Source organism: Nyctereutes procyonoides, unplaced genomic scaffold (genome assembly GCF_905146905.1).
Source record: "Nyctereutes procyonoides isolate TBG_1078 unplaced genomic scaffold, NYPRO_anot_genome, whole genome shotgun sequence".
NCBI classification, from domain to species: domain Eukaryota; kingdom Metazoa; phylum Chordata; class Mammalia; order Carnivora; family Canidae; genus Nyctereutes; species Nyctereutes procyonoides.
The window spans coordinates 55,404,994-55,422,579 of NW_026575020.1; the positions used below are offsets into that span (position 1 = coordinate 55,404,994).

General features: G+C 58.3%; 1 protein-coding gene across 1 annotated transcript in view; it reads left to right on the plus strand.

Annotated features, from left to right (window-relative positions):
- The first annotated feature begins 4,931 nt into the window (after positions 1-4,931).
- Positions 4,932-17,586, plus strand: part of MYO15B (myosin XVB) — a 29,945-nt gene continuing 17,290 nt past the window's right edge. The window contains 22 exon segments of the mRNA XM_055312963.1: positions 4,932-6,215; positions 6,267-6,985; positions 7,379-7,442; positions 7,699-7,808; positions 7,964-8,042; positions 8,359-8,481; positions 8,730-8,833; positions 9,002-9,065; positions 9,233-9,346; positions 9,469-9,624; positions 10,220-10,333; positions 10,434-10,492; positions 10,567-10,699; positions 11,701-11,796; positions 12,040-12,171; positions 12,547-12,672; positions 14,999-15,076; positions 15,273-15,388; positions 15,480-15,525; positions 15,660-15,784; positions 16,366-16,483; positions 16,742-16,911. Of these exon segments, the coding sequence (XP_055168938.1) occupies positions 4,932-6,215; positions 6,267-6,985; positions 7,379-7,442; positions 7,699-7,808; positions 7,964-8,042; positions 8,359-8,481; positions 8,730-8,833; positions 9,002-9,065; positions 9,233-9,346; positions 9,469-9,624; positions 10,220-10,333; positions 10,434-10,492; positions 10,567-10,699; positions 11,701-11,796; positions 12,040-12,171; positions 12,547-12,672; positions 14,999-15,076; positions 15,273-15,388; positions 15,480-15,525; positions 15,660-15,784; positions 16,366-16,483; positions 16,742-16,911 (4,130 nt within the window).

Sequence of the window (17,586 nt, forward strand, 5' to 3'; positions counted from 1 at the left end):
CTGGTCCAATGACTAATTCTTTTAATTATGCAGAAATTTTCTACGGAAACAATGGTTAGCCAGTCCCTTGCCTCTGCCCCTGGGGTGCAGTTACTGGACCAGACCAGTACTCCAGAGAATCTCTTTTTTAAGACATTTGAGTCAGAGCAAACTGAGCTTGGTTGTGTCTGGACACTACACTTCTGTGTTTGGGAATGAATGGCAAGAGTTAACCATCGCGAGTCTGCATGACTGTGCATCCCTGGGTCGAGGCAGAAGGGTTTGACTGGCCTTTCCTTGCTGTCAGAAGGGGAAGACTCGCACCGTATTTTCAGACCTGTTGCCTTCTTCCAGACTTCAGGGAAGGGCTGGGAGCTGCTGCTGAGGTCAGAGACTGCCCAGAGATGAAAGGTCTTACCCTCAGATGAACAGCTGGATCAGATAGCTGTTCTGGTCCTTATAAACCAGGGGGGTTGGTCTACTTTTATATATATATATATATATATATATATATATATATATGTATTTTTTTTTTATTCATGAGAGAGAGAGAGAGAGAGAGAGAGAGAGGCAGAGACACAGGCAGAGGGAGAAGCAGGCTCCATGCAGGGAGCCCAATGTGGGACTTGATCCCGGATCTCCAGGATCACACCCTGGGCTGAAGGTGGCGCTAAACCACTGAGCCATCCGGGCTGCCCCGGGGGTTGGTCTACTTGATTCTACTTCATTTACCTGTCTTTGGTGAGCATCTACTATACGCCAGGCACATGGGGTCCCTGCCTTGTGGGGCTCACCGTCCTAACAAGGGCAGGAAGTCTTAAGATGCAGGCAGTCCGGGGGTGACAGTAAGCTGGGGCAGGAACATGACCAGAGGATGCTCCACAGAAGACAGAGGAGCCAACAGCTTGCCTTGGGAGCTGGTCGGTCAAGAGCTGGCAGGGGTAGGGGGTGGGAACACCTGGGTGGCTCAGCAGTTGAGCCCCAAAGCTCAGGGCATGATTCCTGGTCTGGCATCAAGTCCTACATCAGGCTCCTTGCATGGAGCCTGCTTCTCCCTCTGCCTGTGTCTCTGCCTCTCTGTGTCTCTCATGAATAAATAAAATCTTTAAAAAAAAAAACTGAAGGGGGTGGGCAGGAAGTGTTCTGAAAACAAGACTACCATGTGACTGGGGCCAGATTGGGACACACACACACACCCCCCGCCGGAGCCTGGTGAGGGCAGGGGCACTGCTGTGTGGCACAGGAGCCCACCTCTGGGGCTGTTAGAAAGGACATGGATTGGTGCACAAGGCAGAGGAGGAGCCAAGGTCCAGGTCCCAGGATGGATGCGCTGTGGGAACGTCCTCCCCAGCACCCTCCAGCCAAGCATGTGCAGCTCAAAAGTCTCTGGGCTGTTTAACTTGGGCCACTCCAGTGCCCCCTGTTCTCCTTGGAAGTGGGGGTGGCGCTTCCTGAGTCCCAAAAGCCACAAGGAATGAGGAGGAACAGTCCCTCAAAAGGAAGAGGGGCCCAGACCATGGTCCCAGAAGTAGTGGAGAAGGGATTCTGGGTAGATACAGAGACAAAGCTACAGACAGGAGGGGACTGCTACACACCCAGCCAGACAGTCTGGACTTGATTCTGAGACTCTGGAAGCATCTCAGATGCTTCCCTTAAGCAGGGAATTTCCCTTGTGAAATTTATGCTTCCAAAGACCACCGTGGCATAAATCCCAGCGAGTTCCACTCGTATGACCTCAGGCAAATTGCCTACCTGCTGTGCATCCCAGCTTCTGGGGAATGGAATGATAGTACCTGCTCAGGACCCGTTGTGAGGTTCAAGGGAGTCCACGAGGTTCATGGGTTCATGACCCTCTGTCAGGGTCAGAGAGAGCATGTTACCGCTTCCCTGCACAGGATCTTTATTTTTATCATAAAAGAAATTAAACTCTGCTGTTTACACCTTATAGAGTTGGCACTGGGTCCTCAGTCTGGAGGTCAGAGGGTTATGCTCCAAAAGTGGGTGCCAAGGAGGGAATTAGAACATGACACCCCAGAGAGCTGGACAGCCACACAGACACACACACACAGTCTAAGGAGACTCATGTGCTTTTCTGACTACTGGTTTAGAAGGGCTTACTGCTTGTTTTTGTCCAGTTAGCTAAATTAACTCACACAAGTGGACAAGTGACACGAAGTTTCCTCCCAAAGAAACCAAGAATTGAAGACCATGGTAATAACACAAGCACCAACATGTCAGAAAACAACAGACCCAAACACTTCCATGGCACAGAGAGCCTCATAGCCACAGCAATGATCCAGCTCCACTGAACAGAAGCCACCCAGCGCCCCCCCCCACACACACACCTGAAAATATCCACTCTGAACATGGATTTACATCCATGCTCACTGAGGCTGAGCTTTGCCTTAAGTACTTTGTGCTGTGAAGTATCAGCTACTGTCGGTGGCTCACCTATTTCAGTTCTAGAAAAACCTTCCCCGGGATCCCTGGGTGGTGCAGCGGTTTGGCGCCTGCCTTTGGCTCAGGGCGCGATCCTGGAGACCCGGGATCGAATCCCATATCGGGCTCCCGGTGCATGGAGCCTGCTTATCCCTCTGCCTATGTCTCTGCCTCTCTCTCTCTCTCTCTGTGACTATCATAAATAAATAAATTTAAAAAAAATTTAAAAAAAATTAAAAAAAAAAGAAAAACCTTCCCCTATCAGGAGTATGAGATCACCAATTTTTATTGATAGGCATGCACAAACGGAAGGGTTTGGCACTGTCTAGAAAGTGGATTAATGGAAGCTGGGCTGGCACAGAGAGAAGCTGGAGGTCCTTGCAGCTTCTGTCCAGGGAGGGGTGATGGTAGCAGCAGGTGGGGATACCAAGAGTAGAGGTGACAAGGACCTCTGCCAGATGGAGAAGGTGAGTGAGTGACAGAGATCACTGCTGACTCCAAGGCCTTGCTGGTGTTCCAAGGGCAGCTGGACACGTGGTCTGGAGACTGGGATCTGAGGGTCTTCCGCACTGACAGGTGGGACACTTAGTGCTTACTTAGACTTGGAAGTCAGGCAGGTAGACCCAGTCCCCAAACACTGTGTCACTTTGCCTGTGACCCACTGTGTGACCTTGGGTAGATGACATCACTCTTGTGTTATGGTTTTATTCATCTATAAAACAGAGCATAATCATAGAGCCTACCCTACAGATAGTAAGGATTAAAAGAGCCTGTAAAATCGCACAGCACCTTAACCCAGGCAAGGGACCCTGGCTAGTGGTAGGGCTGGGAGAGAGAGAGGGAGGGAGCATGGTGAGAGGAGGAGCAAAGCAGGTGAAGGAGGGGCACCTGGGTAGCTCAGTGGTTAAGCATCTGCCTTTGGCTCAGATCCTGATCCCAGTGTCTTGGAATTGAGTCCCACATCTAGCTCCTCGCAGGGAGCCTCTGTCTGTGTCTCTACCTCTCTCCGTGTGTCTCTCATGAATACATAAATAAATAAAATCTTTTAAAAAGCAAAAAAAAAAAAAAAAAAAAAAAAAAAAAGCAGGTGGAGGAATGAGTAGGGAACATAGGAGCCAGAGTCCAGAGCTGGGCTTGGTGGAGAGGTAGGGGGAGGTCCCTGGAGGCTGCCTGAGGTCACACAGCCAGGAGGCAGGCTGGAGGGACCAAGGCTGCCTGTTTCCAAAGCCAGTTCCCAGCAGAAGCTCCGAGGAGCAGAATAGCAGGTAGTCATGGTCAAGGAGCTGGGTTTGGTGCCCAATTCCTAGTTACCAGCTGAATGGCCTTCAGCCACTTATCCTGAGCTGTCCCCATCTGTACAACTGAGATCTTATCCCTTTCCTAGGGTTTGGGGAGATCTGAGAGAAAGGCTGCCAGGGTGGGCAGCCCTGGTGGCACAGCGGTTTAGCACCACCTGCAGCCCAGGGCATGATCCTGGAGACCCTGGATCGAGTCCCACGTCAGGCTCTCTGCATGGAGTCTGCTTCTCCCTCTGCCTGTGTCTCTGCCTCTCTCTGTGTGTCTCTATGAATAAATAAATAAATAATCTTTTTAAAAAAAAAGAAAGAAAGAAAGAAAGAAAGAAAGGCTGCCAGGGAAGGGACCCGGAGGCTGGCCACACTCACAGAGCTGAGTGAGCTACAAGCCCTGGCCTGGATCAGCCAGGAGGATTGGAGCGTCCCAAGAAGGCAAGAGATTGGAGAGGGGCACTGAGCTCTCTGGCCACTCCAGGGGCTTGTGGGCCCCATTGCAATGGGCCAAAGAAAGTCAAGTTTGCTGCTGGTGGTAGGCCCCCACACCTCTGCTCCAGAGGGCTCTGGGAGCCACACTGCTTGGGGTGGCATCCCGTATCACCCTACTGGGACGCTCAGCTGTGAGCCTCATCATATGAGCCATAAATGGGAATCCTCAGGGTACCCACCTCTTAGCGTGCTTTCAAGAAGTAAATGACTCCACGGTGAAGTGTTTAGAACACTGCCTGGCACATACTAAGCCCTGAAATAGTAGCTATGTATCGAGTCCAAGAGGACTAAGGAAGGAGTGGGTATCTGTTGAGCCCCCAGGATGACGTCCCAACAGGAACTTTGAAGGGGGCTCACCACCCCGACCCCCCCCCCCACTGGGCAAGCAGTAAGACAAGAGCAGAGCGTGTGGGTCCCCAGCGCGGCGGGGTGCCAGGCTGCACGGTTGCCCTGTCCTTGGCCTTTGTCTGCCGCTGCAGCGTCTCCTCTTTCCTGGGCCGCCTCCCTTCCTTTGTTGGCCTGGGGGTCAGGACCCGCAGCCACCTGCATTATTAATGCTCGCGGGTAAGGCTGCAGCCCCCGGGGGGTGGACTGCGCCCGTCCACCCGGAGCAGAACCGGAGCAGAACCGGAGCGGGCAGCGCTCGCTCAGGCTCCGCGCAGGGCGCCCGGGCTGCGGGATCTTGGGCGAGAGGACGGGGACCCCGGGAAGCCCCTCTTCACGGAGCCCGCCATGGGGGGCAGCAAGGGCAAAGCGCCCCAGCGCCGGGAGGGACCCGGGCCGCCGGCCTCCGGGGAGCAGGGCTCGGGCTCCGCCAGCCGGGAACGCCGACAGGGTCGCGGCAAGGCCCGCAGGGCCAGGTCGGTCCTGGGGACCGCCACCCCGGGAAGCCGCGGGGCCCCCGGTGGCCGCCCGGAGCCCGCCGCGGAGGGAGGCGGCGGCGGCGGGCCGCCCGGGGCTGCGCCGCCAGCGGAGGCCCAGGAGGCCCAGCGGAGACCCGGCAGCGCGCGGCGTCGGGGACCCGGGTCCGACGACAGCCGCCAGCACCCGGACGGCCAAGGCGGGCGCCGGGAGGAGGAGCGTCTCCCCGGAGAAGGCAGGACCCGCGAACTCGGCCGCCGCCGGAATGGAGGGCAAGGGCGGAGACCCCCGGCTGGGCAGGGCGCCGGGGAGCCCCGGGGCCCCGGGGGCGACGCGTCGGGCGGAGACGCGGGCAGCTCTTGCCCGGGCAGCGAAGCCCGCGAGGCCCAGGACGGCGACCGGCGGAGCAGCGGGGCCCCGGGGCTGCGGCCCAGGCCGGCGCAAGCGGACTCGAGCTCGGGAGCCGCGCACCCCGGGTGGGAGCCGGCGCCGGAACCCCGCGAGCGCGCCAGCAGCGACGGGCTCATCCGCGACGACGGGGACAGCGCTGAGCCCCGGAGCCGGGAAGGGTCGTCGGGAGTGGGACGGAGGAAGGAGAGCGAGGATTCCGGGGCAGACACGGAGTCGAGCCTGGAGGCGGCCGGGCCTGGAGGGGGCCCACGGGCAGCCCCAAGATGGGCGAGCTGGGCCGCGGGAGCCGAAGAGACTGAGCCGGGCGAAAACGCCGCGGCCTCCAGCTCCCTCGAGGGCAGCCCCGCGTGCGTCCCCCGGAGCTCGCGGGCTTCTCGGGACCCCAGGCTGCCCCGGGACGCGAGAGACAACGAGGCGCGGCCCGGCGCTGAGCCGCAGGGCGCCGAGGCTGGAAGGGCCGACCCCTCGGCCGCCGCGACTCGGCGCCGCCAGGTCGGAAAGGTGGTGGCGAAGGTGCAAGAGGCGACCGGCGACAGCGAATCTGGGGCTGGAGGAGAAGAGGGGCCCCGGGACCCAGCGCCGCTGGCCGCCCTCGTGGCGCTCCGCAGGCTCCGCGCAAGAGCGCCGCCGGCCCCGGCTCCCCAGGCCGCGGCCCCGGCTCCCGGCTGCACCGGCCTCAAGGAGCGGCTCCTGCGCGTCGTGCGCGCCCTGGGTCTCCTGCGGTGGCTGCGGCGCCGGCTGCAGGCGGGCGGGGGCCGGGGGGCGGGGCCGCGGGCGGGCGGGGGCCGGGGGGCGGGGCCGCGGCGCCGTCTCGTGCTGCGCCTGGCGGGCGTAGCGGGCCTGGGGGGACGGCCCAGGGCTCCCCCTAGCGGCGGCTCGAGCTCCCCGCAGCTTGCGAAGAGCCCGGCTCCCGGGGACCCCTCGCAGGACGAGGACCGGACCCCGGATCCCAAGTTCGCCGTCGTGTTCCCCAGGATCCACAGGACTGGGAGGGCGTCGAGCAGCCGGAGCTCAGAGGACGCGTCCGCGGACGCCCCACCCGCGGAGGGGCACGTTCGGCCTTGTGCAGGAGCCTCGGGAGACAGTGAGGGGCGCGGGGCGAGTGGACAAAGTGGGGCCGGGTCCCCCCGAGGGTCTCTCCTCGACCCTCCTGCCCGCGACGAGCCCCCACTCGACGAGAGCGGCTCCAGCAGCGAGGCGGAGCCCGAGACCTTGGGGGCCGAGGCCCGGGTCCACTGGGCCCAGAGCTCAGAACCCCGCCAGGACCCCGGGCTTGGCGCCGACGCGCTGCTGCCCAGACTCACCTTGGAGACCCGCGTGCGGTGGGAGAGGAGCCCCGGCCCCTGCGGGTCCCCGAGGGAGCGGTGGGAGCCCGAGGACGAGACCGAGGAAGCGCTGGAGAGGGACCTGGAGCTGAGCGTGGGGCCCGGCCTGGAGCTGCCGCCCGCGCTGGACGCTGAGGGCAGGAGCCCTGGGGAAGGTCTGGAAGACACGGAGGACCTGGCTCTGCTGCGGTGAGCGGGAGGCAGTTCCAGACGTGGGGCGCCTGGGTCCCACAGCTCCTCCTATCCCACCCTACCTCCAGTTTTATAAATTGTGTCCGTAGAAGGGATTGTACCTTACCAGAGGTCCTCAGGCTGGAAGGGGCAGGAGAGGGGTGAAAGTCAGGAGCCCCTGCCTGGGACTTCCTTCTCTGGCTCACAGCCTGCCTCTGGCTCAGCGACCTGGTCGTGCTCGTAGCCCCCATGAAGTGGGTACCTCACTTGGCAGCCGGGCCCCTGTGTTCTGGTCAGGGCTCAGAGAGGGTGCACGACTTGCCCAAAGGACCTCCGCAGCTGGTGGCAGCACTAACCCAGGACCTCCTTCTGCCCCCAATTCCCCGCTTCTCTATCCCGCTGTCGCCACAGACCAGTGTGTAACAGCTCTGTGCTGCTGTGCCTCAAGAAGAGATTTCATCTGGGCCGAATCTACGTATGGGGGCACCTGGGGAGTGTGGGTGGGGTGGGATTCCCTGTTTCCTGGGATCAGAGGGCCCTCTGGCACTTCTAGAATTTCTCCTGCCTTTTCCTCCCAGGGCTGGGTGCTGAACCCTCACTGGGGACCTGCAGAGTGGGAGCCGGGGGCTGGGGACTGGGCCGGGGAGCACCCGAGTCCCACTCCAACTGTAGCAGAGGAAGTAGGGGTGCTTTCTCCATGTTCTGATGAGAGCATCTACTTCTCTCCCCAGACCTTTGGGGGGCCTCTTCTGCTCTCTCTGAACCCCCGCCGGCCCCTGCCTCTCTTTTCAGCTGAGGTCCTGGCCAGCTACCACCCCAAGAAGGCCCCTAACACCACCCCGTACGTGACTTTGCCCCACCAACCCTCTGCTCACCTCCCTGGGCGCCCAAGCCCCAGCATGTCCCCTGAGACCCTGGGGACTGAGGGTCCTGTCTGCACCTAGGAGGGCCCAACTCTGGTAGCCTTCTCATTTGCTCCCTATCCTCCTCCCTCAGACACATTTTGGCCATCATGGTATCAGCCTATAGCCTGTCGCAGAGCACCGGGCAGGGCACATGCATTCTCCTCAGGTGAGTGGTGGTGCCCCGCTAAACCCACAGACCACGCAGGGCTGGGACGCAGGGGACGTGGGGTCTGCATTTGAAGCTGCTGGTCTAGTCCACTGCTGGGCAGCAGCGATGGAGTTGGTAAGGGCTGTGCTCCTGGCTTAAGTCATCCCTGTGCCCTTGAATGTGGCATCTTGGAGACTTCTTTCTCTTTGGTCTCCATGCCCTGCGTCTGTCTTTCCACATTTCCACAGGTGTGTGCGTGGGGGGAGGTTGTTCACTTCCAGGTGGGCATACTCCACTTCCTGGGCTCAGTGGGGTGTCCTCTATGCCCCTTCCTGGAGACCCTGTTGGCTCCTCCCTCCTGCAGTGGGCACAGTGGCTCCGGGAAGACAGAAGCTGCCAAAAAGATCGTTCAGTTCCTCAGCAGCCTGGCACAGGAGCAGACAAGGGACAGAAGACGTCAGGTGAGGGGCAGCTGGCCTTTTCCCAGGGATCCAGGAGGGACCTTCCTTCTCCTTTGGGCCAGGAGAATGGTCTCCAGCCTCAGGCTTCTCCTTGGGGGCAGCCCCAGGCATTGCCTACCATGGGGCGGGTAGGGGGATCTGAGCCTCTCAGGGTGAGCACAGCCCCTGGGCGCAAAGTATCCTCAGCTGATCGTGGCTACCACTGCCACGCCCGCCCGGGGACGCTTGAATGCTCCTCCCCCACACAGCTGGATGGCATTCTGCTCCTGCTCAGCAGCTTTGGCCACGCCAAGACAGTCCTCAATGCTAACGCCAGCCGCTTTGGCCAGGTCTTCTGCTTCTGCCTGCAGCAGTGAGTGCCGGGAGTCCTGGTGGGCGCAGGGAGCACTCATGATCACTTCCCTTCACTGGGAACCTGAGGCTGCTGCCCTTGGGTCCAGCCCCTAGTTGTCCCATTCTGAGCAGCACCCCTAGGTTGCATGTACCCCGGGCACCTCCACCCACTGTCCTGTGCCCACAGTGGGGTCATCGTGGGAGCTTCTGTGTCACACTATCTGCTTGAGACCTCAAGGGTGGTGTTTCAGGTAAGAGCCACCCTGCTGCTCCCAGAATGGGAAAGACGGAGGGCCCACTGTGGGGGGGCCCTGCGGTCGCTAAGCCCCCCTCCCTGCCTTTCTCAGGACTTGTCCTTGCTCCCCTAAGGCCCAGGACCGGACCACTACTCCCCCTAAGCCAGTCCTTCTCCCCAAAGGCCCAGGCTGAGCGGAGCTTCCATGTGTTCTATGAGATGCTGGCAGGGCTAGACCCTGTGGAACGGGAGCAGCTCTCCCTCCAGGGGCCAGAGACCTACTACTACCTCAACCAGGTGGGGGAAGGCCCAGCTGGCGCTGGGTGACAGGGCTTGCTCAGGGGTCTAGGGAGTAGCCCTGGTGGAGTGGAGCTCTTGGCGGCTGGGCCCTGTCCCCTGACCCCTGCTGTGCTCCGCAGGGCCAGGCCTGCAGTCTCCAGGGTAAGGACGACGCCCAGGACTTCGAAGGACTGCACAAAGCCCTGCAGGTCATATGCCCCGAGGAGGTGACTGCCACCTGGGCCGTGCTGGCCGCCATCCTGCACCTGGGCAACATTTGCTTCTCCTCTTCAGAGGTGGGCTCCTGCCACGGCCAGCGGCCATTGTGGACGCTGGGTCAGCTGTGGCGTGTTTGCATCATCAGGGCCGCAATGATACCAAGCACTCGTAGGTAGATTCCAAAGGCCTGGCTTCATGCTGGGCATGGAGCTTACTTAAATAAAAAAATAAATAAATTTTTTTTTTTTTTTTCCAAAAAAGGGGATCCCCGGGTGGCTCAGCGGTTTAGTGCTGCCTTCGGCCCAGGGCATGATCCTGGAGACCCGGGATCGAGTCCCACGTCGGGCTCCCTGCGTGGAGCCTGCTTGTGTCTCTGCCTCTCTCTCTTTCTCTGTGTCTCTCATGAATAAATAAATAAAATCTAAAACAAAAAAACCCCCAGTGAGACAGTGGAGGTTCAGAGAGGGAGGCAACTTCCAGAGCCGGCCAGCTAGTGAAGAAGATAAATTAGGACTCAATCTCAGGGCCCCCCTCCACTCGAGTCGGCTCCCCACGCAGTCTGACTTTGGGCAGCAGGGCAGCTCCTTGGAAGAGGAAGCCAGGCCCTGCCTGCCCCGCGGGAGGGCCCATTCCCCAGCACAGCTCTCCCTGCTTCCTCCCTTCTCTGTCCAGCGGGGGTCCCAGGAGGTGGCTGCTGTGTCCAGCTGGGCCGAGATCCACACAGCAGCCCGGCTACTGCTGGTGCCGCCTGAGCGCCTGGAGGGGGCTGTCACCAGGAGGGTCGTGGTGAGCCCTGGGCTCCTCGGGGTGGGGAGGCAGCCCCAACCCCAACCCCCCCGCAGGCTTGGCCTGTTGTTCCACGTGCCCTACCTCCTCTGTCCTCCAGGAGACACCCTATGGCTGGGTCTGCAGATCTCTGCCGATGGAAAGCGCCATTGATGCCAGGTGGCCCTGGGGACGGGAGGGAGCCATCGCCAGGCGGCCACTCTACCGCACAGGCTCACTCAGCGTGCCCACAGGGACGCCCTGGCCAAGGCCCTGTACTCACGGCTTTTCACCTGGCTTCTGAGGAGGACCAATGCACAGCTGGCACCGCCCAGAGAGGGAGAGAGCATGGACACCATCACTGTCGTGGATGTCTACGGCTTTGAGGTCACCCCTTGGGGCAGGCCCCACTATGGGGTGCCCACCTCATCCTGAGCATTTCTGGGGTCAGCGCTCCCTGAGGGGGGCACTTGTGAGCTCTTGCCTGCCTGGCCATGAGACAGCACACACTCCACAGGTGTAGCCTGTCCAGTCCTGACATCACCTCTGGAGAGTTTCATCCTGCTTGGCCTTGCAGAGTCTCATAGGAGCCTCTAAGGCAGCAGAAGACTGAAGCCCTAGGATGAAGCAGCCCACAGCCTCACTTCCCATGCACCAAGAGAAGCAGGAAAAGGGACAGTCCCCTGAATGGTCCTGAGTTTTCATAAGCTCTTCACCCCTTTCTAGAAGATCCTACCTCCTCTGGGCAGGGAGGAGGGGGCTTGAGCAAGAGAAGGTGGCCTCCACTCTTGTTCCCTGGGTGGGCACTGGTCACTGCCCCCTGCTCTCTCCTCTCCAGCATGCCCTTGGTGACTATGCCCTCTCCGGGGGGAGGGATGACAGTGGCAAGTGTGCGTGTATGTGCACATACGTGCTCTTGTGTGTGTGTTAGAGTGTGTCAGAGCTCTCTGTACAAAGCCACATGGAGGGAGGGGCTCTGCTGGGCTTGTGAGTAAAGTGCTGACGGACACAGAGGGACCTGTGATCTCTACAGGAGGATTTCTGGAAGGTTTCTTGGAGGCAGTGGCCTGGAGCCCTGCTTATGAGGATGTAGGATTCTGAGAGCCAGCGAGCCACTAGGTCATAGGAAAAGGTGCCTTTAAGACCACAGGATGGCTGTGACCAGAGGCCTGAAGGCTCACGGTCTTACAGAGGCAAAGGGAGGGGTGTGGGCTGAGGCCTGGGCCTTTGGGCTTGACCCCGTGGGCTGTAGCAGCAGCCCCAGGGCACCACTCCTCCCTGAGTTCTGGGAGGGGAATGAGGGAAACCAGGTCAGCGGGTCAGCGTGCAGGCCTCCCCTGTGCCTCCGCCCTGTGTGGGTGCCCACGTCACTGCCCCTGTTCCTCCAGGCCCTGAGGGTGAACGGCCTGGAGCAGCTGTGTAATAACCTTGCCAGCGAGCGCCTGCAGCTCTTCTCCAGCCAGATGCTTCTGGCCCAGGAGGAGGTAAGAGGCCCTGGGCCTGGTGGTGGCTGGGAACACCAGGCCTTCCAGAACAGGGGCCATCCCTGAGAAACAAAGCGCCCTGAACTAAGAACTCTGCCCCCAAACCCCCATCCCCGCCCCCACCACACTATGAACCATCTCAGCCCTTCTGGGCCTCATTTTACTCATCTGGACAATGGGAGGGCAATCCCTGCTCTGGCTCCAATGAGCTCTAACAATTGGCCCCATGCTGGCTGTTCCCAGGAGGTGTGTCAGCGAGAGCTGCTGTCCTGGGTGCCCATTCCCCAGCCCGTGCGGGAGACCTGCCTGGACCTCCTCATAGACCAGCCTCACAGCCTCCTGAGTATCCTGGATGCCCAGACATGGCTGTCACAGGTGAGCCCCAAGCGGTGGGGGCCCTGGTGGCCAGGTCAGGGCCAGCAGGGCCTCCGAGAGGAGCAACAGGTGATGGGGTCCAGAAACTCTGCCCATAGCCTCTCAGCACAGTTTGGGTTCAAATCCTGTCTCTGGGTGATCTTGAGCAAGATACCTGACCTCTCTGGGGTTCCTCAAGTCCTGAACAGGCAGGGTGGTGGGGACTGCACGGGGCTTGCGGGGGGTCCCTCAGGCCTCCAGCTGGTAGGAAGCAAGCCCCAGGGCCGCGGTGCACCCATTCCACAAGTACTTACTGGCTGACCCTGGAGAGACACACAGTCTGGGCAGGGGAACATCATGTGCAAAGGCCTGAGGGAAGCTCATCCCTCTTATCAGGCCACAGACCACACCTTCCTCCAGAAGTGCCACTATCACCATGGCAATCACACCTGTTATGCCAAACCCCAGCTGCCCCTTCCTATCTTCACCGTGAGGCATTACGCGGGGACCGTCACCTACCAGGTATCGGAGTAAATCAGGGACAGACTCTTGGGTGAATCAGTGAGAGCGATGTGGCCCTGGTGTCCCTTCCCCAGAGCTGAGTCATCTGATGAGAAAGAGGAGTAAGTGAGGGGCCGCCCCTCCCAGGGTTTGACTGTTATTTCTACCTATGCCCACAGTTCCTTTTTTTTTTTTTTAAGATTTTATTTATTTATTTATTTATGAGACACACACACACACACACACACCCAGAGGCGGAGACACAGGCAGAGGGAGAAGCAGGCTCCATGCAGGGAGCCCGAAGTGGGACTCGATCCCGGGTCCCCAGGACCACACCCCGGGCCAAAACAGGCGCCAAACCGCTGAGCCACCCAGGGATCCCCAGGCCCTACACAGTTCCAAGCATAATTTAATGAGTTCTGGATGAGCACCACGGGGTAAAGGGAGACGAGACTGGCCTCTGGCCTGCCTGCTTCTCTTGAACTTTCGTTTTCCTATTTTTGAAATGGGAATACAGTCTGTCCTATAACACTGTTGGGAAGATTAAATGCAGTAATGGGGAAGTGGTCAGGCAAGTGCCTAGCACACCCTAGGTGCTCACTGAAGGGACTCGCCTTTCCCCCTTCGAAATTTCGCAGTGACTGCACACCCACCCAGGAGGAGAACTGCTGAGGGGAGGAGGCCTCATATAAAGGGTGAGATCATGTGGCTAGTTTGAGGTAGGGCAAGTCCCTTAAGGCTTCCTGGAAGAGGTGACATGCTTTGGTTATAGAAGAAAACAAAAAAAAAGAAAACACAAACCACTCAGGAATTACCCAACCAAGAAACCCAGGGGATATATATATATGTTAATCATACCTCTGCCCCCCTCACCAAAAACCAATCACACCTAAATACACACACAAGGAGACTGAATAAAGAAAACCACAAAAGAAAACTTTTTTTAAAAGATTTTATTTAAAAAATTGTAGGGATCCCTGGGTGGCGCAGCGGTTTAGCGCCTGCCTTTGGCCCAGGGCGCGATCCTGGAGACCTGGGATTGAATCCCACATCAGGCTCCCAGTGCATGGAGCCTGCTTCTCCCTCTGCCTATGTCTCTGCCTCTCTCTATATATATATCATAAAATAATAATAATAATAATAATAAAATAATTTTATTATTTGAGAGAGAAAGAATGAGAGTGCATGAAGTGGAGGGCAAGGGAGAGGGAGAGAAGCAGGCTCCCCGCTGAGCAGGAAGCCCGATGCAGGACTGGATCCCAGGACCCTGAGATCATGACTTGAGCCAAAGGCAGATGCTTAGCCGACTGAATCACCCAGGCGCCCCAAAAAAACTTTTTTTAAAACTTTTTAAAGTAATATCTACACCCAAAGTGGGGCTTGAACTCACATTTTCTTTTCTTTTTTTTTTGAACTCACATTTTCTTTTAAAAGAAAAAAGCGGGGGGTATCCATGGGTGGCTCAGTGGTTTAGTGCCTGCCTTCGGCCCAGGGTGTGATCCTGGAGTTCTGGGATCGAGTCCCACATCGGGCTCCCTGCATGGGGTCTGCTTCTCCCTCGGCCTGTGTCTTTGCCTCTCTCTCTCTCTGTGTCTCTCATGAATAAATAAATAAAATCTATTAAAATATATAAAAAATTTTAAAGTCTTTTGATGCACTTAAGTTTTAATTTGAAAAAAATTTTATTTATTGGAACACCTGGGTGACTCAGTGGTTGAGTGTCTGCCTTCAGCTCAGGTCATGATCCCAGGTCCAGGGATTGAGTCCCGTATCGGGCTCCCTGCAAGGAGCCTGCTTCTCCTTCTGCCTGTGTCTCTGCCTCTCTCTCTGTCTCTCATGAATAAATAAATAAGATCTTTTAAAAAAAAATGTAAGTCCTCTCTACACCCAATGTGGGACTTGAACTCACAACCCCGAGATCAAGAGTCACAAATTTCCACCCACTGCACCAGCCGGGCACCCCACAAAAGTTTTAATTTTGATGATATCCCATTTATTTTTTCTTTTGCTGCCTATGCTGTTGGTGTCCTATTCAGGAAATCGTTGCCAAGTCCAACGTCACAAAGCTTTCTTCCTATGTTTTCTTCTAAGAGTTTTAGAGTTCCAGGCCTTAAATTTAGGTCTTTGATCCATTCATTTTGAGTTAATTTTTATATCTGGTATGAGATAAGAGCCCAACTTCATTCATGTGCACGGGGATTTCCAGTTTTCTCAGAGCCATTCGTTGAAAAAAACAAAGGTGGCCCTTTATTTAGCTCAGTGGGAGAGGCTGGACTGTGACAAAGGGACTGGCCTCCACCCCAGCCTCTCCCTTGGGCTTCTCCACACCCCACACTGTCTCCTGCAGGTTCACAGGTTTGTAAACAGAAACCGGGATCATCTTGACCCTGCCGTGGCAGAAATGCTTGCGCAGAGCCAGCTGCAGGTGCCCTGCCAGCCCCCTCTGAGCCCCCACCCCTCCACACTTGCCCCCCCCCCGCCCCCACCTTGGACCATGGGCTGAGCTTCCCAGGGTCTGGATGCCGGGGACTGGCCCACCCTGGCTCCTGGGGACCCGGGCACAGGCTGGACTCTGGACAGGCCTGGGAAGCGAGCCAGCTCAGCCTCCCCTTGCCCCGCAGCTGGTGGGCAGCCTGTTCCAGGAAGCAGAGTCCCCATCCTGGGGTGGGCCACGTAAACCCACACTGGCCTCCCGCTTCCAGCATTCCCTAGAGGACCTCATAGCCCGGCTGGGCAGGTGAGAACAGCGGCCCCCACATGAGACCCCAGGGACTTGAATGGGGGCGGGAGCTGGTCTGTGCCCAAGTGACCCCCCTTCCTCCCATCAGGAGCTACGTCTATCTCATTCAGTGCCTCAACCCCAACCCGGGAAAGGTGAGCCTCAACCACACCCCCCACACGGCACCTGGCTATATCCACCTGCCTGCCCTGTTCAGAAGCCCCCAGCCTCCCCCGCAGCTCTAAGCCCCTCGACTCCAGCTCTCGTTGGCTCTGTTCCATGGCCACAGCTTCCAGACCTCTTTGACGTGGGACACGTGGCAGAGCAGCTGCACCAGGCGGGTGTCCTGGAGGCCGTGTACGCCCGAAGTGCCAACTTTCCTGTCCGCGTGGCCTTTCAGGCCTTCCTGGCCAGGTAGGACCCTGGGGGTGGAGGGGCCAAGGGCCCCCGCACCTCAGGGCCAGAACCCGCAAGGGGGGGCTACCACCCCTTCAGGGTGTCCTTTCCTAGGGACATCAGCCTGGTTCCAGCCTCCCTCCTTTCACTGCTCTCTCTGTTCCCTCTGTCCCTCCTCCCTTCCTTAGTCATCAGCCCCTTCCCTCCGTGCCTCCACCCGCCCCTCTGTTCAGCAAAGCTCTGCTGGGTGCCTGGCACATAGAAGGTGCCTTCCAGGGGATCCCTGGGTGGCTCAGTGGTTTAGCACCTGCCTTTGGCCCAGGGCACGATCCTGGAGTCCCGGGATCGAGTCCCACATCGGGCTCCCTGCATGGAGCCTGCTTCTCCCTCTGCCTGTGTCTCTGCCTCTCTCTCTATGTCTATCATGAATGAATAAATAAATAAATCTAAAAAAAAAAAAAAAAAGAAGGTGCCTTCCAAATCCCTGTTGAATGTTGAATGACTTAGAGACTGAATATGTGCTGGAGGCGGGGGGGTCAAACAAGTGGGGGGTACCTCGCTGTGCTTGTTCTGACCTCAGCTCTCCATCCTCGGGGCAGGTTCCGGGCCCTGGAGACAGAGGGGCAGGGAGAGTCCTCTGACCGCCAGAGGTGTGGTGCCATCCTGAGCCAGGTGCTGGGGGCCGAGTCGCCCCTTTGGCATCTTGGAACCACCCAGGTGTGTGTGTGTGTGTGTGTGTGTGTGTGTGTGTGTGTGTGTGTATGCACGCACACAGAGGGAGGCACGGCTGGAAAGGCAGAGGAATGTCCCAGGACAAACTCAGGAATTGGTGGTCCTTCTGGGTGGTGAGGAGACGGAGTGGGCCTGGGTGGCAGGGGTCCTGGGCTCCCCACAAAACTCGGTTGTCCCGCTGGAAGGGAGGAGGCGGAGGCTTCAGGAGAAGAGCAGGGTGGGGCCCCTCCTCTCTGCCCCCAGGTCCTGCTGCGGGAGCCCGGCTGGCAGCAGCTGCAGCAGCACTGGACCCGGCGACGCTCGCAGGCCCTGCTCACCTTGCACCGCAGCCTCCGCACCTGCATCTCCTGCCAGCGCCTCAGCCGCCTCCTCCTGCCACGGATGCAGGCTCGCGTGCGAGGGCTCCAGGCCAGGTCTGCAGGGGTGGGATGACCCTTCTCCAGGTGGTGGGGCTTCAAGGAAAGTCTACCTGCCCCAGGGGCCATCCGGTCAGCACCCCGGGTCCGTGTCCATACAACTTCTGTTCTAATACCCCGACTCACAAGAAGCTCACTATCTGCTGAGGGCATCTGAACCTCCAGTCTTTCAATTTTTTTAAAAGATTTAAAAAAAAAAAGATTTTATTTATTTATTCATAAGAGACACACAGAGCGAGGCAGAGACACAGGCAGAGGGAGAAGCAGGCTCCCTGTGGGGAGCCTGATATGGGACTTGATCCCAGGAGTCCGGGATCATGACCTGAGCCAAAGGCAGACACTCAACCACTGAGCCACCCAGGCATCCCAAGAATGATCTTTTTTTTTTAAATTTTTATTTATTTATTTATGGTAGTCACAGAGAGAGAGAGAGAGAGAGAGAGAGAGAGAGAGAGAGGCAGAGACACAGGCAGAGGGAGAAGCAGGCTCCATGCACCGGGAGCCCGATATGGGACTCGATCCCGGGTCTCCAGGATCGCGCCCTGGGCCAAAGGCAGGCGCCAAACCGCTGCGCCACCAGGGATCCCCCAAGAATGATCTTTTAAAAGCATGAATCAGGTTGTGTGGGGCTCTGCCCACCTCTGCAGACGCTAGGTCAGATTTTTATACTCC